Source organism: Bos javanicus, chromosome 11, assembly GCF_032452875.1.
Source record: "Bos javanicus breed banteng chromosome 11, ARS-OSU_banteng_1.0, whole genome shotgun sequence".
Taxonomy (NCBI): domain Eukaryota; kingdom Metazoa; phylum Chordata; class Mammalia; order Artiodactyla; family Bovidae; genus Bos; species Bos javanicus.
In genome coordinates, this window is record NC_083878.1 from 10,412,685 (window position 1) to 10,435,873 (window position 23,189).

At 49.3% G+C, this 23,189-nt stretch overlaps 1 protein-coding gene across 6 annotated transcripts in view; it reads left to right on the forward strand.

The window, feature by feature from the left end:
• The window catches only part of DCTN1 (dynactin subunit 1), a 30,006-nt gene extending 19,677 nt beyond the window's left edge, over window positions 1–10,329 (forward strand). For all 6 annotated transcript variants that reach the window (XM_061431872.1, XM_061431875.1, XM_061431873.1 and 3 more), the window contains 23 exons: window positions 197–394; window positions 540–744; window positions 820–898; window positions 997–1,156; window positions 1,266–1,370; window positions 1,548–1,739; window positions 1,830–1,946; window positions 2,192–2,344; window positions 2,939–3,099; window positions 3,204–3,372; window positions 3,633–3,701; window positions 3,934–3,996; window positions 4,107–4,256; window positions 4,421–4,582; window positions 4,670–4,801; window positions 5,009–5,134; window positions 5,363–5,505; window positions 5,778–5,944; window positions 8,105–8,238; window positions 8,333–8,525; window positions 8,751–8,830; window positions 9,357–9,446; window positions 9,850–10,329. In XM_061431872.1, coding sequence (XP_061287856.1) covers window positions 197–394; window positions 540–744; window positions 820–898; window positions 997–1,156; window positions 1,266–1,370; window positions 1,548–1,739; window positions 1,830–1,946; window positions 2,192–2,344; window positions 2,939–3,099; window positions 3,204–3,372; window positions 3,633–3,701; window positions 3,934–3,996; window positions 4,107–4,256; window positions 4,421–4,582; window positions 4,670–4,801; window positions 5,009–5,134; window positions 5,363–5,505; window positions 5,778–5,944; window positions 8,105–8,238; window positions 8,333–8,525; window positions 8,751–8,830; window positions 9,357–9,446; window positions 9,850–9,987 — 3,186 coding nt within the window. In that variant the 3' untranslated portion in view covers window positions 9,988–10,329. The remainder of the gene's footprint in view (window positions 1–196; window positions 395–539; window positions 745–819; window positions 899–996; window positions 1,157–1,265; window positions 1,371–1,547; window positions 1,740–1,829; window positions 1,947–2,191; window positions 2,345–2,938; window positions 3,100–3,203; window positions 3,373–3,632; window positions 3,702–3,933; window positions 3,997–4,106; window positions 4,257–4,420; window positions 4,583–4,669; window positions 4,802–5,008; window positions 5,135–5,362; window positions 5,506–5,777; window positions 5,945–8,104; window positions 8,239–8,332; window positions 8,526–8,750; window positions 8,831–9,356; window positions 9,447–9,849) is intronic.
• Window positions 10,330–23,189: the final 12,860 nt, after the last annotated feature.

Genomic DNA, 23,189 nt, shown 5'->3' on the forward strand with positions numbered 1-23,189 from the left:
TAAGCCACCCTTTCCTCTCTGCCCTTCCACACTTCCCCCATAGGGATTGGGCTCTTCACAGATATTTGTATGCCACTTGCTTTGGCCCTGGACCTGGAATGATTTCTGCACACATTGCTGTCCTTCCTCTCCAGCTCAGTCTTGATGGGGAAAAGCGGGGAGGCTGTGCACGGACTGAAGGGTCTCTCCTTTGCAGGAAGAGGAGGGGCTGAGGGCCCAGGTGCGGGACCTGGAGGAGAAACTGGAGACCCTACGGCTGAAACGTGCAGAAGACAAGGCAAAACTAAAAGAGCTGGAGAAACACAAGATCCAGCTGGAGCAGGTGCAGGAATGGAAAAGCAAAATGCAGGAGCAGCAGGCAGACCTGCAGCGGCGCCTCAAGGAGGCTCGGAAGGTAGGACTTGGGATGAAGAGGGTGTCTGGGGAGGCAAGGGGCCCAAGGAAGTGCTGGAAGCTGGAACTGGAGCCTGGACTATCCTGTGAAAAGGGGTACGTGAGGCATCTCTGTGATCGTACCCCCAACCGTCACTTCTCTTCAGGAAGCCAAGGAGGCCCTAGAGGCAAAGGAACGCTACATGGAGGAGATGGCTGACACTGCTGATGCCATCGAGATGGCCACTCTGGACAAGGAGATGGCCGAAGAGCGGGCTGAGTCCCTACAGCAGGAGGCCGAGGTGCTGAGGGAGCGTGTGGAAGAGCTCACTACCGACTTGGAAATCCTCAAAGCTGAGATTGAAGAGAAGGGTAAGGGGCCAGGAGCTGCCAGGGCCAAATGATGGGGTTAGACCCCTGACTGAAAGTATGAATGGTCTTCCCCAGGCTCAGATGGTGCCGCGTCCAGTTATCAGCTCAAGCAGCTTGAGGAGCAGAATGCCCGCTTGAAGGATGCCCTAGTGAGGTAGGGTCCTCATTGCCAGGCTCACTCTCCTGTCTCCAAATCCGTGAGTGACTCTTGATACCTGGTCTTTCTTCTTCTCTCTTGCCATTTTCCCACAGAATGCGGGATCTTTCTTCCTCAGAGAAGCAGGAGCACGTGAAACTCCAGAAGCTCATGGAAAAGAAGAACCAAGAGCTGGAAGTTGTGAGGCAACAGCGGGAGCGTCTGCAGGAGGAGCTGAGCCAGGCAGAGCGCACCATTGATGAGCTCAAGGAGCAGGTCTGAGCAGCCCAACCCCTTGCCCAGAGCACTGCGATGCTCGCCTTCCGATGTCTCCTCTGTCTTGGCACCTTTCAATCCTTCTCCTTGTTTGCGCTGTCTAACACAGGTAGATGCTGCTCTGGGGGCTGAGGAGATGGTAGAGACGCTGACAGACCGGAACCTGGATCTGGAAGAGAAAGTGCGCAAACTGAAGGAGACAGTGGGGGACTTGGTAAGAGAAGAGCAGACTGCTGACTTATAACCCTGATGGAGGGTCTTGGGAAGAGACTTGGCATGAGAAGGATTGACGTGATCCCTGATCTTTGGGTAGGGTGTGTAGTGAGTGAACCCACCCTGGCCTTCTACCCTGACTCTGACTTTTCTTTGCCCCAACTACCTTGTCTCCCAGGAAGCAATAAATGAAATGAACGATGAACTGCAGGAGAATGCACGTGAGACAGAACTGGAGCTGCGGGAGCAGCTAGATATGGCAGGTGCCCAGGTGCGGGATGCCCAGAAGCGTGTGGAAGCGGCCCAGGAGACAGTCGCAGACTATCAGCAGACCATCAAGAAGTACCGCCAGCTGACTGCCCACCTGCAGGTGCCTGCACACCCACTGCTCTCTGCCCACAATCGCCCCAGGGCTTCCCCCGTGACTCAGCTGTGTCTTGTTGCCCATCCTTGCTCCCAGGATGTGAATCGGGCACTGACAAACCAGCAGGAAGCATCCGTGGAGAGGCAGCAGCAGCCACCTCCAGAGACTTTTGACTTCAAGATCAAGTTTGCCGAGACTAAGGCTCATGCTAAGGTCAGGAAAGTGGGTGAGCTGGAGAGGGGTGGGTGTTGGAGACCCCAGCCTGGGTGAGGCCATGGGCTGATCTGCTGTGGGGTTCTGACCTTCGGGTTCCTGGAGTTGGGAGTGCTTTGTGTGGTGGTTTGGAAGACTCCTGGCCGGGCCTGCCCTAGAAGCAGGAGACACATTGGAACGTGGGATGGAGGTTAGGAGGTTCTCCGCAGCCTAGCTGAGAACCCACTCCCCTGTCTCGCTCACAGGCAATTGAGATGGAATTGAGGCAGATGGAGGTGGCCCAGGCCAACCGGCACATGTCCCTGTTGACAGCCTTCATGCCTGACAGTTTCCTTCGGCCAGGTGGGGACCATGACTGCGTCCTGGTGCTGCTGCTCATGCCTCGACTCATTTGCAAGGTACGGTCTGTCAGCCACATTCCCAGCAGGGGGCTGCTGAGCTTGCTGTGAGCCAGGCATTGGGGGCACCAAGCAGAGGTGGCAGTCGTTGTCCTGCTCTCAGGGTTTATGACGTAGTACAGGGACGCAGAATCACAGACAGATGTATGTCACAGATGGCGTTTTATGAAGGGGAGATGCAGCTTGTGAAGCGGAGGTAGTGTCTGGGAGAGAGCACAGCTGGGAAGCTGATGGAGACAGTGGGCTATTACTGAAGGAGTAACATTTGAGGTGAGACCCGAAGATGACTGGAGTTCGTGGGGGATAACTGTCAGGATCACACTCTAGTTGGAAAGGCAGCAGCAGCAGCTTTAAGGTGGGCAGGAGCTGGTCCCACTGGTCCTGCTGCCCTGTCAGCCCGCACCCGAATCTCCGTCAGCACCAGCAGTCACATCACCCTTTGTCCATGTGTGACTCCCTGCCCATCTAAGAGCTGTTTCTGCCTTCTCTCCCGTGTCTTCATGCCCTCCGCAGTTGCTCAGCTCTCTGTACTCCTGAGTCTGTGTTCTCCATCCTCTGCTCTGAGCCCCATGTCTCTGGTGCTTCTTCCCACAGGCAGAGCTAATCCGGAAGCAGGCCCAGGAAAAGTTTGAACTAAGTGAGAGCTGTTCAGAGCGGCCAGGACTTCGCGGCGCTGCAGGGGAGCAGCTCAGCTTTGCTGCTGGGCTGGTGTATTCACTGAGTTTGCTGCAGGCCACACTTCATCGTTACGAGCAGTAAGTGATCCCTGACCTCCATGGCAGGGCCGTGGGTCCTAGATTGGCTGGAACTGAGGTTGCCTTGTAGACTCTGGCCTCACAGGCCCTTCTCTGGTCTCCAGTGCCCTCTCTCAGTGCAGTGTGGACGTGTATAAGAAGGTGGGCAGCCTCTACCCTGAGATGAGTGCCCACGAACGCTCCTTGGACTTCCTCATTGAGCTGCTGCACAAGGACCAGCTGGATGAGACTGTCAACGTAGAGCCTCTCACCAAGGCCATCAAGTACTACCAGGTCTGGGGCGAGAATTGAGGCTTAGCACAGGAGGAGCGAGGGTTTCTTCTGGGGATGTTTCCAGTGTAGCCAGGGTTGTATGTCCCAGGCTGAAGGCGTGAAACTCTTAGATGAACTCACCTTAGGATCCAGTTCCTTGAGGGTTTTGGATTCTTTCATACCTCTGGAGTCCCTTGATCACTGGGGCTCAAACTGCAGTTTGGGAAGCGTGCTTCGTTCTTCCAAGGCCTAAAGACTGTTCATTTGCCATCCCTCCTCAGCATCTATACAGCATCCACCTTGCTGAACAACCTGAGGACAGTACCATGCAGCTGGCTGACCACATTAAGGTGAGGTGTTTGGGCCAATGGTTGAGCCCCTTGTAGAGACTGGAAATGAAAGACATCAGATCACACCCACAAAGGGTGTCACATAAGGAACAGGGTCACTAAGGCCAGGTCAGGGAAGCCAGAGAGCTCACTGATGGATGGGGTCAGCCAAGGAGGGAGACTTCTTTAGAGACGTTAATGGGGCAGAAGGGCCCCGTTGGAGGCTGACAGCCACCTGCTTCTGTCTTCACAGTTTACCCAGAGTGCCCTGGACTGCATGAGTGTGGAGGTGGGACGGCTACGGGCCTTCTTGCAGGTGAGAACGCAACCAGATCTGTTGGAGTTCTTCTTCCTTCAGAGTCCCCACCTTCTTACCCCCAGCCCTAATTCTGACTTGGCTTCCCGTCTGTCTCCTGTTCTGAGTAGGGTGGGCAGGAGGCTTCAGATATTGCCCTCCTGCTACGGGACCTGGAAACTTCGTGCAGTGATACCCGCCAGTTCTGCAAGAAGATCCGGCGGCGGATGCCAGGGACGGATGCGCCTGGGATCCCGGCTGCACTGGCTTTTGGACCACAGGTTTAGGGCTGTGAAGGGGGACGGGAAGGAAACTGTGAGCAGAACCAGGAGGGGCGCAGCATGTTGCGATCTGGATCTGGTCAGGGGACAGGAATGGTTCTGAGGTAGCTGGGCGCTGTGGCATTGAGCCCAGAGTGGGCTCCTGACTCTGGCCCGTTGCACAGGTATCTGACACACTCCTCGACTGCAGAAAACACTTGACGTGGGTGGTGGCGGTGCTGCAGGAGGTGGCAGCAGCTGCTGCCCAGCTCATTGCCCCACTGGCAGAGAACGAGGGACTGCCTGTGGCTGCCCTGGAGGAGCTGGCTTTCAAAGCAAGCGAGCAGGTGAGCTGGCTTGGCTGGGCAGAAGGTGGTGATGGGAGAGTCAGGTGGCCAGTGTGGGGTTTTCACTACTGCTGTTGACACCTGCAGATCTACGGGACCCCCTCCAGCAACCCCTATGAGTGTCTGCGCCAGTCATGCAGCCTCCTCATCAGCACTATGAACAAGTTGGCCACAGCCATGCAGGAGGGAGAGTACGATGCCGAGCGGCCCCCTAGCAAGGTGGGTCGTTCCTTGGAGGGAACTGCAGGAGCCAGGAGGAGCAGGACTTGGGAGCTGCTGCTCACTGTGGGAGGGCTGGGAGGCAGGAATTTGGGGAGCACCTTCCTCTTGCTTAAAAGGCAAGGAGGAAGATTTTCTGTTTGACTGGATCCCTCTGAAAGGAGAGCCTTGATAACCCTGCCCTCTGCCCCTCACTCTGCCCCTTAGCCTCCCCCAGTTGAGCTGCGGGCTGCAGCTCTTCGTGCAGAGATCACGGATGCTGAAGGCCTGGGTTTGAAGCTTGAGGATCGAGAGACAGTTATTAAAGAGCTGAAGAAGTCACTGAAGATCAAGGTGAGAATAGGGGAGGCTCAGGATCTGAAAGGCCAGGAAATAGCAGGGGCACAGGGAGGCAGTGAGTGTTGATTGTAGCTGAGAGGGGTTGAGGACTGAGGGGAAGCAGTGGCACCTGTGATCAGTGGGCGTTCTTGTGGGAGCTTGCTATCTCATGGTCTGTCCCAGGTCTTGGGTTAGGGGCGGTCATGGGAAGTGTAAGACTGGACACGCTCCATCCTCGTCCAGGGGGAAGAGCTCAGTGAGGCCAATGTGCGGCTGAGCCTCCTGGAGAAGAAGCTGGACAGTGCTGCCAAGGATGCAGATGAGCGCATTGAGAAAGTCCAGACTCGGCTGGAGGAGACCCAGACGCTGCTGCGGAAGAAGGAGAAGTCAGGCACCTCCCCAGCCCCTGTTCACTCCACGCTCCCTCCTGCGAGCAGCTCCCTGCCTCCTAACCCAGGCCCTCTGGGAGTGAGCCTCCCCAGGGGGACAGAGGCCATCTCCTTCCCAGCTGACAGCACCACTGTCTCACCCCAATCTGAGCCTCTTCTGCCCCTGGCTCCTGGCCAGCAGGGCTGCCCTCAGAACCTGTCGGGACAGAGAAAGGGGGACGGGGCCGTTGGGGAGGGGACACTGCCCAAGCCCAGGTTCTCTTTCACAGAGAGTTTGAGGAGACCATGGATGCACTTCAGGCTGACATCGACCAGCTGGAGGCAGAGAAGGCAGAGTTAAAGCAGCGATTGAACAGCCAGTCCAAGCGCACGATTGAGGGGCTCCGGGGGCCCCCTCCCTCGGGTATTGCCACCCTGGTCTCTGGCATTGCTGGGGGTGAGTGCCATGGAGCAGGCAGCACCAGCCCAGAGGAGATTGAATGTCCCCACTCCTGTCCTTGGTCTCCGTTTGACTTTTCTCCCCCGCGCCCCGCCGCCCACAGCTGGATGTTCAGCCAGGAACATGCTTGCCCGGTTTCACTCTGTAGCAACTTTCACCAAGTTTTTAGTTCTTCTGAAGATGTGTGCAGAGTTCCTTTGGCCAAGGTGGGGCAGTGGGGCCTCACCAAGATGTCAGTGAAACTCAGAATTCCAGTAGCTCTCCCTCCTGGGTCTGCCGTCTGGCCTTTCTGTCCCCACCCTGTATTCCAGGAGGTCATCAGCCTGCAGCAGACCAGGGCATCTGCTGTGGGATCCAGTGGTGCCTGGTGCTCTGCGGGGGCACTGCATTTCTCCAGCGTTCACGTCACTTCACCCTATAGTGTGGTCCTCTCTTCCAGTGCTGAATTCTCCCAGTTCCACTTGGGGCTTATGTTCTGACCTTTGCCTGCTCTCATAGTGTGGTCAGGGCTCCTTACCTGGAGTTTTCCTGGCTTCCAGGCCTCGTCTCCCCAGTTTCCTGACAAGGAGGTGGCCACTGCTATCTTGATTCTCATCTACCATGTAGTATGTTTTTTGTTCACTCTCTAGTTTCTTACTTCCCTTTCTCACCTCCAGAAGACAAACTCCTTGAAGTGGAATTAAACCTGCAGGATCTCTAGAACTCCCCTCTGTGCTTGTCTTGTCAGTTGGCCTCACCTAGGGTCTTGTCCTCGTCAAAGCCCCCATCACTGGTGCTGCTTGACTCTGGAAGGTGACCAAGTATCTTCTTGTCTTTAGACTCCTGTGAGTCAGATGCTTCCGTGTTCCTTGGGAGGGGACAGAATTACCATATTGTGTTGTTTTAGCATAGGCTTTTTTTTTTTTTTTCTTTTTTCAGTTGCACTGGGTCTTGTGCAGGGACAGGCTCCTCTAGTTGCGATGTGTAGGTTCAGTAGCCTTGCAGCATGCGGGATCTCTGTTCTTTGACAAGGAATTAAACATGCGTTTCCTGCATTGGAAGGCGGATTCTCAACCACTGGACCACCAAGGGCATCCTAGCATAGGCTCTTTAAACACATACTGGTTCTTTTTTTTTTTTTTTTAATAATTTTACTGACTTAATTTTCAGCTGTGCTGGGTCTTTGTCGCTGCACAGACTCTCTCTAGTGAGTGGGAGCTTCTTTGCGTCACAGTGCACAGACTTCTCACTGCAGTGGCTTCTGTTGTGCAGCCTGGGCTCTAGGGCACAAGGGCTTCAGTGGTTGCAACACATGGGCTCAGTAGTTGCATTTCGCAGGCTCCAGAGCACAGACCAGTTTTTGTGGCTCACAGGCTTAGCTGCTCTGCAGCATGTGGGATCTTCCCGGACCAGGGATCAAACCCGTGTCTCCTGCATTGGCAGGTGGATTCTTTGTCACTGAGCCACCAGGGAAGCCCCAAAGACCGGTTTTTAATTTCTGGAACTTTGCCCCAAAAAAGGGTGACTTTTGTCTCAGCACAATGGGGAACCTGAAGAAATGGGTACGTGTCTTCATGCTCAGTTAAGTTCTGCCGGTGGGGAGGACTAAGGGTGCAGACGTGTCAGGGTCTCAGGAGCCGTCCGTCTGCCCTTCTGGGAGATGGCGTGTAGGGCGTGGAGGCAGGAACAGCCTCGTGCCTCAAGTGTTTGCTCCAACGCACACTGCCGCTGCCATCTTCCTCACGTGTTGCAGCTTGTATCGTGGCCTGACTGCCCTTTTCTATCTTTCTTTCACACGTATTTCCTCTTTCCCCGATCGCAAAGACAGGATTTTGTTAGAGAAGGTATGGTGATGAGGAAAAATGTCTTCCTGCGTGACCAGGATTCTTCTGGTGTGTCCCCCTCACCACCATACCATCTAATTCCTCTCTCCTCTTTTCCTGCTCCCCCATGGGCTGTCCTGAGCGCAGAAGAACAACAGCGAGGTAGAGAGCCAACCTGCTGGGGGGCTTAACAGGGTTGGTGGGAATTGGGGCTGGGGGAGCAGGGCGAGACCGCCCCCTTGGGAGCAATCAAGACTGGAGGTAGCAGCGGATAAGGAAGGGGGACGGGTAGGAATGGAACCCACCTTCAACCCTTCCCACCTGGGGCTCATGACATTTGTTGTGGTCCCCGTAGGAGGTGCCCCTGGACAGGCTCCGGGGTCTGTGCCAGGCCCCGGGCTGGTGAAGGACTCACCACTGCTGCTTCAGCAGATCTCTGCCATGAGGCTGCACATCTCCCAGCTCCAGCACGAGAACAGCACCCTCAAGGTGAGGAGGTCACAGAGAGGGTACCTCGCCACTGATAGACGGTAGGGCTGTCCGGCACTTCTTACCACCACTCTTCTTCCCACTTCGCTCACAGGGAGCCCAGATGAAGGCATCCTTAGCAGCCCTGCCCCCTCTGCACGTGGCCAAACTCTCTCTCCCGCCCCACGAGGGCCCTGGCAGTGAGCTTGCTGCTGGAGCGCTGTATCGTAAGACCAACCAGCTGCTGGAGACGTTGAATCAGTTGAGCGCATGCACGCACGTAGTGGACATCACTCGCTCCAACCCTGGTACGGACCTACCCACTCCTGAGATGAAAACCACAGCCCCTCCCCTTGCCTCAGGGATGCAGTCCCTGCCTAGGCACTTCCCACACCAGAGAGGCTCTTCCTAGCCCTGTTCTTTGGTCTCAGTGTTCAGTTTGCTTGAGGCAGGAAGCTGGACTGGATGAAGGGTCACTAGTCAAGCTGCCTGCCTGCGCCTTGGCAGGCCTCACTAGCCTTCTCTCCCCACAGCTGCCAAGAGCCCGTCGGCCCAGCTCCTGGAGCAGGTGGCTCAGCTCAAGTCCCTAAGTGACACCATTGAGAAGCTCAAGGTTAGTTTAGACCTGCTTTTCCTCACCCAGGAGTGCGCACTTCAGAGCATTCTGTGCTGGAGGCCCTAGCATGGCCATTTCCACCAGGACCCCCAGGGTTGCTAGGGGTCCAGCCCTGAACTAGGTGACACGTTGCAAAGGAGGTGGGAGGGAAGACGGGTTCCTGCCTTGGGAGCTCACTCCCAAACAGATTCCCTCAATAGAAAAGAGATTCCTACCACAAATTGGGGTGAGCTAGCATCATCTTCAGTGTAGCGCAGCTCTCTGTCAGAGCTGAGATCACCGCAGAGTAGAATGGTTGAGAATGGCTTCCCAGAAGTTACAGAATCTGAGATGAACCCTGAAGGTTAAGTATCTATAAAGTAAGGATGTTGGGTAGGGATGGGATTGGAGTTGAGAGCAAAGGTATGGTGATAGAAGAGAACCGGGTCCCTGTCCTTGGTATTAGTATTCCTGTGAAGCCAGGGAGATACTGGGCTAACCTGTGGAGGGTCCCCTAAATGACTCCTGTCCCCCTATCTGCCAGGATGAGGTCCTTAAGGAGACTGTATCTCAGCGCCCTGGAGCCACGGTCCCCACTGACTTTGCCACCTTCCCTTCATCAGCCTTCCTCAGGGTAAGAGGGAGCATGGGGTGGGGGGTGGTGGGCAGTGAAGGCTCAGATGAGGCCTTGCCCTCTCCTCCAGAATTTGAAGAGGCTTCTGGGGGTCTCAGGTCCAACGACCTTGAGTCATCTGGCCAAGTCTTAACTTGCAAGTCACTTAACAGTGCTTGCAGTGCTTTCCGAAATTCCAATATTTTAGCAGTTAAACATCGTCTGTGATTCTGACACCAGGAGAGACTCAAAACTCCCTTGTCAGGCTGTGTGCCTCAATTCTGATTTGGAAAGTGTGGTCATTGTCGTCTAGGAGCCTCAAAGCCCCCGTCTCCCAAGGTCTCGGTGCTCTGGGACCTTGTCAGTGGCACACAGCTCAGGTGAGCCCCTGACCTGGCGGCCTCTGTCCCTTCCCGATTCCCAGGCCAAGGAAGAGCAGCAGGACGACACTGTGTACATGGGCAAAGTGACCTTCTCGTGCGCGGCTGGCCTCGGGCAGCGACACCGGCTGGTGCTCACCCAGGAGCAGCTGCACCAACTCCACGACCGCCTCATCTCCTAAATGCTTCTTCCCTCACTGCCCGCTCCTGCCCGCAGCCCTCCTGGAGCTGCTCCTCCTGATGCCTAGCCACTGGGCAGCCCCCCGGGAGAACTGCGTGTGTAAGCTGTTCCTGCCCCACTCGGCTCCACGCCCACCTTCAGCGCCCTGCCCTGGCCCCTTGACCTGGGTTCCCCTGTTTCCCTTCCCTGGCCTCTGCCAGAGTTCGCTGTTCATTTGCTCCCTTCTTCCTGAGGAGCTTCAGGGGCTCTAGCGGGTAGGTAGGTTGAGAGCCCACAACCAAAGGTTGAATGAGGTCTCTCCAACTGAGGACTTCACTCCTTGATTAAAGCCACTTCTGCTTCAGTGTTGTCTGTGTGATGTTGGGAGTGGGAATTGGGCCACTTGACTCAGCAGGAGTAGAGGAGAAGGGATGCTGAGAAGGCTCTGGCTGTGCCAAATTTGAAGATCTCCCTCTTTCGTGACCAGTGGAATGCTCTGTCCCTCAAATTTGTGTGCAGTTAAGTTTCTCTGAGCAGGGGGAAAGGGCTCAACCAAGGGCTTGGCTCCTGAGTTCATTTAATGGAGTTAGGAGGGTGGGGAGTGTTGTCATCTCTGAAGCCCTGCCTCTGTTCTCTGGATCTTTCACTGCTCTTCAGGCCAGCAGTGTTTGGAGCTTGGCTAATGGTATGATTGCCACTCCAGCCAACTTTCTGAGGCGCTGGCAGTCTCCCTGTAAGATCTGAGGCCTCTCAGAGGGAATATTTACTAAGCAACGGAAGACCAAAGTCATAGACTGGTAAGAAAGGATAGACATTACTAAAGCTGCTCCCAAGGCCCACTACAAATTAAGATCACCTGGGGAGTTCCTTTGAAAAAGTTCGCACATTTCTGGGCTTTGGCTTAGGTGGTGCTAGTGGTAAAGAACCCACATGCCAATGCAGGAGATGTAAGAGACATGGGTTCGATCCCTGTGTCAGGAAGATGCCCTGGAGGAGGGCATGGCTCCCCACTCCAGTGTTCTTGCCTGGAGAATCCCCATGGGCAGAGGAGCCTGGCAGGCTACAGTCCGTAGGGTTTTACAGAGTCGGACTGAGGAGACTTAGCACACATGGGCTCTGGCTCAGATTTGGGGCCCATTAGGCCAGTGAGCAGTGCCTCGGCGTTTTAGAGCCTAGCCCCAGTTTAGCTCAGTTTCTTGATACTCTTTTTTTTTTTTTTGGCTGTGCTGCACACCTGCACTCCCTGTAGTGGGAGCACAGCCCCCTAGCTGTTGGACTGCCAGGGAATTCCCTCCCCCTCTATTCCCTCCTTGGAGACATCCTGCCCAGGCTGCCGGAGGTCTCTGATCCAGATGGATGGAGCCGCCCTTGGTGCTCAGGAGCAGCTCCAGCTGTGTCACATCCTCTGCCTTGTGGGAAAGGATCAGACGGGACGGGGGTGCTCCAGGTGGGCAGGTCCCCAGGGGCGCACCCTCTGGGAAGGTCAGTGGAATACGGTGTTTGATGCCTGCTCTGTACCTTAGTTTCTTTAAACTGGGTTCAAGAGAAAGTGATTTGTGTGACTTTCCTCAGTACTGTCAACGATTACACATAGCTGATACCATTCGAGATGCATCGAGTATAATTCTTTATATACAAGGGATACCTTAGGGTTTTTTAATTCTTCTAGAAGTGGTTGAAAAGGGTGGCTTTGTGTTTTGATACCACGAAGTTTTTACCTCACCTCTTCACACTGAGCTGCTCTAGTGCTGAGGAAATTGCAGACCACACTCTTTTCCCCTGGGATTGGATTGTGTTCCTGTCCTGTCTACCTAATTGGCTGACCTGCCTTCCCCTGGGTGGTTAAGATTCCAAGGGCCAAGACTAGGCAACTCCTGGGGGCACAAGAAGAGGGCAGGTCTTTTTCATTCTGTCCTTTTTCCTTGGAGGCGGTTTCTCACCGTCACTGCTCTCAGAATGCCACACATTCATTCGGTCGCCTGTGTGTACCTGTCTAAAATGGAAATCATCTCCGTGTCCTGTGTACAACAAGGCACACACCAGGGTGTCTGAGGTCTTTTCCACCCTCCTGAGCTAATTTAGTTACTCGGTTTAGTCTTTCCTTCATCACTGTCTCTCAAATCTGTTCACTTTTCCCCAGCCCCTTTACAGCTAACTGGGTGTGTAAGTTCTTGCTCCGGGTATTTCAGCAGTCTTGAAAATGGTTTTCCCACCTCCACTGCCTTCTCATAGATGCCCGAGGGACACCTTTCCAAAATATACCCTGGGCCATGTCATTCTCTGTTTAAATCCTGAAATGGTTCCTCCAAGTGTCTAGAGGTTAAACTTTAAATTCACTGGAATGGCGCGATCCGTGCTTTGGACCCTGCCCGCCTCTCCAGCCTCTCGTGCCTTGGGGTCTAGCATTAGTGCCCCCTGCAGTTGCTTCGCCACCCTGTGATTGCTCAGGCCTCTTCCCACTGCCCAGAATGCCAGTTACCTCCTTTCTTTCTTCCTACCTCTCTGCCCCCACCCCACCCCATCTTAGCTGACATCCTGGGCATTTATTGACAGTTCTGGCTTTGATACCTTAGGAAAACACCAATCCCAGTGACCTCTTAGGTGCTCCTCTTCTGGAGCAGCAAAAACCCAGAACCTTTTTTTTTCTCAGGTGTGCTTGGATTTAGTTTCTTTGTGACATTGTCAAGATTTCTCATCTCTTGGTCTGCCTTCTCAACTGCAAAATAGAAATAACAATAACAGGGCTGTGGTGAAGGCTGAGTTAATGCATGCACGGGTGGCACCCAGCAGGCCTCCTCCTCTTTTTTAGTACACCATCCTTCGGCATTCCTTTATGCCAGTAAGCTTCTCTTTCATACTAATTGTGAGTTAGCCCATCTGTCTCCCCCTGTAGCCAGACTGAGAGTTCTTTGAAAGTGTCTTTCATCTCTGCCTCCCCCAAAACACAGGAGATGGGCACATGTTCGTGAAGGAGCATGCGGTTCATTTTAGAAATGAGTGAGGTGCCTGTGAGAGTGTCCTAGTAGAGATGTCCATTGTGGTTGGATCCAGCTGGGTCTAGAGCTCAGCAGAGAAGTCTGGATTGCAGTGCAGTTTGGGGAATGAGGTGGGAGTGTGTCAGCGGTGGCTGAAGGCATGATTGGGATGAGGTGTATTGTTTTAATTCAGGTTACTTAGAACACTGAACCTGAGGCAGAGCTGGTGCACTGGTGCTTTATTGGTAGATCCACTAGATCTACCACTACATCTACAACCTTAAGCAGTGGTTGAGGAAGGCTAGGCAGGGAAGGCGAAGGAAGCTCGAGGCGTGTTTTAACGAGTGGGCCACTGCTTCAGCAATACACAGCTGGCCTCTTGTCTGTGTGTGGTCTCTGGATAGATGATGCAGAAACACTTTGTTTGGGCTGATGGGGAGGGGGAGAGCTAGCTTAGCCTCCTCTCTGTTCTGTCTCCTGTCCTTCGTTGCTCCAGGTTTGCCCCATTGGGTGTTTGCTCCCCATCACTTGCTGGGATTGTGTTAGTTGACCACCAGAAAAGCCAGATCCCATGCCCTGCAGCATGGCATCAAATGCAGGTCCCGAAGTGGCAAGGCGAACAGAAGGGCGCTGGCCAACAGGACTTGATCAAGGCAGAGTAAGCAGCTAGAGGCCCGGGGATCAGGTGAAGCTGCAAATCACCTGAGGAGAGAGGCCAGGGCAGGAGGAGGGTGGAGCCCTGGGCGGTTCTGAGAGTTAACCCACAGCAGAGGACCGGGGTCACCCGCTGGACAAGAGGCCCCAGAGGAGGTGTCACAGGGCCAAGGCAGAGAGAGAGAGTGCTGATAGTTTCCGGTGGCCAAGGTCAAATGGGCTTGAGTTCAGAAAGAAAGTGGCATCTGATTCTGAGATGCCTGCTGAGCTGGCCAGAGCTCCCTCTACTGATGGAAGAGAAGGAAAAGAAACTGGTTTGTGGTGGTGAGAAAGGGGAGGGCAGTTTGTGTGCACTGCTGTGTCCCATACTCAGAGGTTCAAGTCGGGCGGCCAGGGGACTGGCAGACGCAAGCATGGTTGTCTGCAGATGACAATGGGAGCTGCTCATGGATCCCAAGGGATTTCTGGGACCTGGGATAGGATGTGACGGTGGGTAGGGAGGCTTTGTGAGGCACTCGGTGTACCAAGGATGGTGCAGAGCATGGGAACAGCCTCCTTTGATCCATCTAAACCTAGAACTGCCTAGAGTTGTGATAGAATACAGTCTCAATTTTATCTCGTAGGAGCCCCTCTCTTTTGGGGGACCTTGGGCAGATTTCCAGGGTCAACATTACCTTACCCGAGGTAGAGACAACATAATGAAGTTATATAAGGCTTGTGTCCCAGCTCTTGCACTTATAAGCTATATGAACTCAGGGAAGTTGCTTAACTTTTCAGCCTCAATTTCTGTATCTATAATATGAGGCTGATAGCACCTTCCTCAGGTGGTGTTTTTTTCTTCAGGTAGCCTTTGGGGAAAGATTAAATGAAATAACATGTTTGACCCAGGTATTCAATAAGAAGTGATACTGGGGGAGGCTGATATTGAGTAAATGAAAAGGAAATGAAATATAAGCAGCCACGTTCCCAAGACATATACTTGTGACACGAATAATCATGTTTTGGATTCCAAAGGCCAGGTGGTCCCCAGGGCCCCAGTTTTTGGCTTGTTTCCATGAGTGATTGCCATCCTCTTTCTACCATCCTACTCTTAGCCAAGGCTGGGGAAGCATTAAATGTTTGTGGTACTCCTACCTCACCTCAGTTTGAATTTGCCTTCTTCGTTCCCATCTTCTGTGCTATCCCGCAGTGAGAAGCGGGAGTGGAGGCAGTACAGAGAGCCGAGTCTCTGCTGGCTAATCACAGAGAGTAGGCCAGGCTCCAGAGCCAGCGCTGCCCTCCTCAGCCTTGAGGCTGAGTGAGCCCAGAGCCTGAGCGCTGCCGCACCAGGCACGTCCCTAGGGAAGCTTCACGGCACTGAATTCCTTGAACCCCATCCAGCAGGCCTGGAACACTGAGAGGACACGGCATCTGAGGGTGAGCGGCCTCTCCTGCACCCCAGGACGTTAACCTCCGTGCTGCCGTCCTCCTCTGTGTGCGGGGACGCATGTCCATTCACTCTGGCTTCCTTCATCTCTGCCACACGAGCCAGCTGAAACCGGCAGTGCCCCTCCCAAGGGCAGACGGCCCCTGTTGCTGAGGTGCTCAGAACTGGGGCCTGGGACGTTTGGCCTCCATTTCTCTGCAGAAGGTCGGGGAGTTTGGGAGTGAGACCTGGACTCATCTCACTCAAGTAACTGGTGTCTGAGTAGATTTATGTCTGTCTCTCTGTGATGTCTTACTTTTTATTGTGGGAAATTTTAGCATACAGATGAAAAGAAGTAGAGTGTAGTGATCCTCTTTCCTCTATGAGGCTCTTCACTCACCTCTGCCCCCAGATTATTTTGAAGCAAATCCCAGACAGTTTATCATTTCATCCAAAAGTATTTTAGTATCCCTACAAGATACTTAAGAAGAACTACAATACCAGTATTGCACCTAAAAAAAAATGTCATCAAATATCCGGTGTTCAGATTTCCCTGATTGTCTTAATAAATGTTTTGTTTTATAGTATGTGTATTTGGATAAGTTTCAAGAAAAGGATAGTAGACTGTGTATATATTATATAAATGGGTTTCCCTGATAGCCCAGTAGGTGAAGAATCTGCCTGCAATTCAGGTGACCCTGGTTCAATTCCTGAGTATGGAAGATCCACTGGAGAAAAGATAGGCTACCCACTCTAGTATATTCTTGGGCTTCCCTTGTGGCTCAGCTGGTAAAGAATCCACCTGCAATGTGGGACACCTGGGTTTGATCCCTGGGTTGGGAAGATCCCCTGGGGAAGGGAAAGTCTACCCACTCCAGTATTCTGGCCTGGAGAATTCCATGGGGTCACAGAGTTGGACACAATTGAGTGACTTTCATTTTCATATTATATAAATAGTATATACTATACTATTTATATATAACTATATATATATATAATAGTTGTCTCTTGAGTTCCATATTCTAAATTGCTATTATCATACTAATATAACACATATGTATATGAATATATCTTAAACTTTATTTTCAATATGTCAACAATTCAAATATATCGAATGTTATCATCCCAGAATACAAAGAATGTAACATGGAGGAGGACTGAGATCATAGGTTCTCAATACTTAGTCACTAGTGATGGTAGAGATTTTCCTTTTAGTGTTTTCTATGTAAAACATTAATTTAAAGATGTCCTGCCACGGCTTTGCAAGAATAGAGTTGCCAGAGGGGGAGTACAATGGAAAACCAGAAAAAGACCCAGGGGTGTTAGGAAGAGATTGAAGATGGAAGTCAAGGAGAGAGAATATGTTTTGAAACTAAATATAAGGATTTCTTTCATTCAGAGTGTAAGCATCTGTATTAGCTTGGACTGCTATAACAAAATACCACAAACTGGGGTGCTTATCAACAACCAAGATTGATTTCTCAGTGCTGGAGGCTGGAAGTCTGAGATCAGGGTGCTAGCATGGTCAGGTTCTGGAGAGAGTGCCCTTTTGGTTACAGGTGGCTGACTTTGTATTCTCACATGGCAGAAAGAGAGTAAGCTAGTTCTCTGACCTTTTTTCTTGGGCTCCAAAATCACTGCAGGTGGTGACTGCAGCCATGAAATTAAAAGAGGCTTGCTCCTTGGAAGAAAAGCTATGGCAGACCTAGACAGCATATTAAAAGCACAGGCATTACTTTTTTGACAAAGGTCCATATAGTCAAAGCAATGGTTTTTATAGTAGTCATGTACAGATGTGAGAGTTGGACCATAAATAAGGCTGAGCGCCAAAGGATTGATGTTTTCAAATTTTGGTACTGAAGAAGACTCTAGAGAGTCCATTTGACTGCAAGGAGATCAAACCAGTCAATCATAAAGGAACTCAACCCTGAATATTCACTGGAAGTACTGATGCTGAAGCTGAAGCTCCAGTACTCTGGCCACCTGATGTGAAGAGCCGACTCATTGGAAAAGACCCTGATGAAGGGAAAGATTGAAGGCAAAAGGAGAAGGGGGCAGCAGAGGATGAGATAGAAAGTATCACCACCTCAGTGGACATGTATCTGCGCCAACTCCAGGAGATAGTGAAGGACAGGGAAGCCTGGTGTGCCACAGTCCATGGGGTCGCAAACAGTCAGACTGAGCATCTGAACAACAACAATAACTGGCCTTTTATGTAAGGGTATTAATCCCATTCACAAGGGCTCCACCTTTCTGACCTAGTTACCTCTCAAAGCTTTACTTGGTAAAATACCATCACATTGGGAATTAGATTTCAATAAATGAATTTTGGGGGGCACAAACTTTCAGTCTATAACAGCATCCAAATGTGCCCTGAGGAAAGAAATTATATCCTCTTGTTTCTGCCTCAAATTACCCAGTAATGTGCCAAGTAGATAGTGCCCGGCACCTGAGAAGGAGTACTCTCCTCCCAGCATTGTATGTGGAAGGACTGGGGAGTGAAGGAAGGAAAGAAAGGAAAGTGGTGGGAGAGCAACTTGCTTCTGAGTTGCTCTAGGCGATGGATATAAAATCCTTCACTTTGGGAAGCCTGTCAAATAGCTGAAGGGGTGATTTTCCAACTTTTCAAATGATGGTAGAGGTAATAAATTTATACCGAAGATTTGAAAGGGTTAAAAAAAATGTTTATGGAAATGGACCAGGTAGACACTCAGGCAGTAGGAGAGCCTGGGTATTGAACAAGAGTTAAATGCTTTCAACCCCTGCTCCACAGGTCAGTTTCAAAATTCTAAATACTCTGACTTTAGATTAAATATGGGACAAATACCAAGCAAAGCTTTTCTTCAAATGCAGCAACTGGATGGTTGTAAGAAACACTTCCCTAGAAGATAACTTAGAAGAGCCCTTGGAGCTTTCTTCATTCAAGCCATACCAAATTGGCCAAAGATGTTCCACTTTCAGAATGAATGGAATGGTAGAAGTGCCACAGGCACAAGCCTTTTATCACAGAAAGAGGCATGCAAACGTGCAAGAGAGTGATGGCGCTGCAGTCAGCACTGCGTGCAGCGAGGAAGAGTGTAGAACAGTGACCCGGAGAGACAGCCCTGTCTATCCCCAAGTGAAAGTGAAAGTTGCTCAGTTGTGTCCAACTCTTTGTGATCCTATGGACTATGCAGTCCATGGACTTCTCCAGGCAAGAATACTGGAGTGGATATCCGTTCCCTTCTCCAGGGGATCTTCCCAACCCAGGGGTCGAACCCAGGGATGGAACCCAGGTCTCCCGCATTGCAGACGGATTCTTTACCAGCTGAGCCACAGGGAAGCCTCTCTATCCATATTCCTGTAAAAATTATTTTTAAACACTGAGGCCAGTCTGTCTGTCTATCCATTTTCAGAGAATTGGCTTAATGGAGAAGGACGTGGCAAGTTTTTTGTCCCCTGAAATTGCTAAATAGGAGGGTCATGAGATGACTCTGAAATAAGTTGAGGAATTTGAAAGGTGGAGAATTTTATACATATTAGAGGTCATTTCTCCCCGCTTTGCTGAGCTCTTCAGAGTCTGCTGTGCGTATGGAATGCATGGCCCGCTATTTCCATCTCATTAATGACGGCTGCACAACAACAAAAGGGATGGCATAGATCAGCGTGCACGCAGTGGGGAAGCTAAGGAAAAGGTTGCCCAACAATTTTCATCCTGGAGGAGGGAGGTATTTCCAACTTTTCAAAGATTTGTGCTCCCAGGGTAATTTGTTCTGTTTAATTTTTCATATTTTATTCCTGGTATTCATAGGTTAAGAAAGTACAACTTTCCCAAGTACTGATTTATAGATAATGTTTATAAGCAGCACATAAAATGTTCAGTTTCACAAATAATAACGTCCATTGATCCTTTGAAATGCAGTATCAATTCTTAAGTGTAATATTATAGAGTGTAATATAGAGTGTAATAAGTGTAATATTATACACAAAATCTTTGTATCCTGAACTACAGGAAATTGAGCAAGTGGTTTCTGTAGCTATATTTGCTTTTAGTCAATAACACTTTTCCACAATGAACAAGTACTAACAAATATATTAATATTTGTTATGCCAAATGCTTATTCTTTCTCAACTTGTTAAGCAATGCCATTCTAGCTACTACTGAAAGCATTTATTTTAGAAGCTTTAATCTGATCTGGGAAAATGGGTTCTTCTACAACTTGACAGATAGTATATATACGTCTCAAAGCTTTTAAATAAACCTTCCAACACTGAAGTATTCATGTGAAGCTTGTTTCTAAAAAAAAAAAATCACTTGCTATCTGAAGAAAGTATTAAAACAAGTTATCTTTTGAAGCAGATAAACATTCTTACAAATCATCTTTTACTTAAAAGAACCACAAATTAACTCACTGTCCTTAATAATCTGTTAGATTACTGTTGTCTAGAAATAAGAATACATGAAATGCATTTTCAGCTATCATAGGGTCCAAGGTGACATTTAGTTTTCACATATTGAACAGTTATAGTATAGCCTACAATGGAATAAAAACACATAATACTTCAGATAGTCAAAAGGAGCTACATGGTTTCTAAGATACTTTAGCTTTTGCGTGGTCATTAAAACCCAGTAAGTATTTGAATATGGCAATATAAAGGCAGGCAATTAAAATCTCGAATATCACTCTAAAATCAAAGACGTGAAAATCTTGTTTTTCTTCATCTTTCATTTACATGGTTAAATATCAGAACCTTACTGTAGAAAATATCGTCACTATTTATAGCTGTCCACAAAACAATGAAACTTTAGAAATTTAAAATTATAAAAGAAGCTTCAGTTCTTCATAGTAAGCAAGACTTCTAACCTCAGCAAACTTCCCTGGATCCTTTCAAATCAAGATATCTTCAATTTGCATTTGACCTTGTCTTCCAATTGACATCTCCTTAAATCATTTCAGTGATGAGATCTATGACAAGGTCTTCAAAAATATCCACTGGCTCAGTATAAGGATTCTAACCATCCCCAAACCCATACATCTTGCCGGTAATTCTTTAGAGAGAAGTTTCTTTTACTAGATCTGCATTCTGTACCTCCTCCAAAACTTTCTTCATTTTCTTCCTCGAAGGTGGGGTTTTCTCTCCCCCACTTCTCAAGGGTATTTTTATTCTTCAGGTATGTCCTTGATGTCCTACCAGTGCCATTCAGACCTGGACTTGGTTGGCTGGCTGGCGTGCCAGGTTTGGAACAGAGCTGGATGCAGTGCCAAAGCTTCCCCGAGTCATGGCTCAGCGACGAGCTGGTGTCATGACAAGAGCAAGAGAATCCCCCCTAAAGGGAAACCTGCATCACTGCTTCTGTGGTTAAGTGTGGATGGGTGGTGGGGCAACGTGATTGCTGATGGCAATCTTGGAGGATGGAGGGACAGTAGTGACTTTACGCCTAGAAGGGGGTTGGGGGTAAACTTAGAACTCCAGCCCCTTGCAGTCCTGAGCTTAGAATCAAGTCCTCTTTTGGTCATAATCTTCCCATTACTTAATGATTTCGTTCTTCCTGCAGCCCAGATTCAATTGGGATGAGCAGCCATTTCCTAAGGCTCTCAGGTACCTCAGATACCTCCTACGTTACCCACCTGAAGTGATTTTTAGAAAGGAATATTAAAATCAAAGACATCACCCTGGTCTATGAAGCAAATGAAAGCTATATGAACGGTGACATCCTGGAGTTAGATTTCAAAATAAGACCTGGAATTTGTTACTTGTCATTGTTTCCTCAGCCAGGATACTGTTCTGGTGCCTGAGCAAAGAACTCCCCTGATACTTTGTATTTGAATTGATATAGGTAGTCCTTCCTTTTAAGATGAGTTGAATGGGAACAGTCTAAGCAGACTGCCTGAATTCCAGCCTGTAGGCACCATTGGAGGCCTGGAAGAAGCTTGGAGATGTTGACACCCAACTTCATGTGCAGGACAAGCCTTGTTTTCTGACTAGGCTGCTATCTTGGCCCTCTTCTTTATGCCTATTGTTTATTTTAATCTCTAGATTCTTTCTTGCTCGCTTTTTCCTTATAATTTATTTGTTGAAGGAACTATTTCTCAGAGTCTGTTTGTAATGTATCCTCACGGTATTAATAGGTTCCCCTACCTTTCATATTTCCTATGAATTATTAATTAGATTTATAGCAGTGATATCCAAGTGTGGTCACCTGACCAACAACATTAGCATCACCTGGGGATTTGTAGGAGATGCTAAATCCTACACATCCAGAGAGGCTGGCTACCAAGGTCACCATCTTGGTGAGGCCTAGCATCCCATTTTTGTGAAGTCAACCACTGAAGTAGAAAGGTCAAAACAACTGGAATGGGAAGGGATGAACGGAGTGGGCAAGGTAGTGGCTGGTCTACAAATAGGTTGGGATCTCTAGTTGTTTTTTTTTTTTTTTTACTAATAATGAGAATTTTGATTTTTTTTTTTCCTGCTTAATGTCAGAGCAAGTGGAGTAGAATGGTGGGCTTATGGTTAAACAGTTAGTTTAGCTCATTTAAAATACTTCAAAAACTATGATTACTAATGGTTGTGTTCCCTGCCTTTCTTGTAGAAGTGAGGGGACAAGTGTTCACTCTCCCTCAAAGCATAAGTCATCACATCTTGACACTTTCTAGAAGACGAGGGAGCTCAGATATGGCAGGCCTTCCTCTGGAGTTTTAGGTTCCCTTCGTACTTGGCAGCCAGGGACAGCTGGTTTAGAAAGATCCTTCATCTGCACCAACATCTTGTTAATTTTCCACAGAGATAAATTCAGGCCTTTTGTCAGGAGAAGTCTTTCCAATCTTAGTGGAACGTGTCCGCTCAGAACTGGCTGTCCTGGAAGACAATCAGGACTTAAACAGCTGAGGAAGGACCAATAGGTGGAACTGTGTTTTTGTGAACTCAACAGGCCTATTAAGTTGTGAAGTCAAACTTTGTTTTCCAGAGCCCCAGATAAGTTACTTTAAACCCATCTTGAAAAAATAAAAAGCAAAGGATATGTATGTATTAGTTAACACTTATACAACTGAATCCCAAAAGAGAATGGATTTTACTTCATATAACTTTTATTTTATTATTTTTATATGTATGCTATTTTATTTATTTACTTATTGAACTATAGTCCATTTACAGTACTATGTTAATTTCAAGTGTACAACATAGATTCAATACTTTTGTAGATTATACTTCATTTTTTCATTTAATGTATATACACTTTTAAAAGTTAATTTTAAGAGGAAAAGGAGCACTTAGATTAACATAATGATAAAACATGACTACAACTTGTTAGAATTTTTCTACATATTAACACTACGATATTGGAAATCCAGTTTTCAATGGAAAAAAATCCTAAGTTTCTATTTTGGAACGTTAGTAATTTGGCTCCTTTTTGTTGAAAAAAAAAAGATCATTTATATTTTTGGCTGCTCTGGGTCTTCGTTGCTGTGCTTGGTCTTTCCCTAGTTGCAGTGGACAGGGGCTACTCTCTAGCTGTGGTGCACGGGCTTCTCATTGTGGTGGAATCTCTTGTTGGGGAACACAGGCTCTAGAATGTGGGCTCAGTAGTTGTGGCTAATGGCTACAACTTGGTTGTGGCTCCTCGGGACATGTGGGATCTTCCTGGAGCAGGGATCGAACCTGTGCCCCTTGCACTGGCAGGCAGATTCTTAACCACAGGATCACCAAGGAAGTCCCTGGGCTCCTGTTTTAGATGAAGATATGTCTGAAAATGAAACCTGTGCATTGACCTAAGATCATTGGGGAGACAGAGTGAAGAAGGGTGCAGAGGCTGGAACGTATGCATTCTACTCTTGATAGACATTTGGGTTGCTTCCATTTGGACCACCTACAAATGATGCTATGTAAATATCCTCGTTCATGTGCCCTGGCACACACATACACAAGTGAAACTGCTTGGTCATTTAGTGTATGTATTTTCATCTTTATTAAACCTTACCACATTGTTTTTGCAGAGTGGCTGTATCAGTTTACACTCCCACCAGCAGTGTGAGTTCACTTGGATGGATTCAAGTCATTTCCTTTGGGAGTGGAGAGACATAAGTCTTGAGAAAAAGGAGGAAGCCAGGCAAGGGAAGGTCTTGGGTGTGAATCCAAGAAGTTTAGACTTTATTGACTTTCCTGTGAAGCCACTGTTGATTTTGGAACAGGGAATAAAATACAAAAATG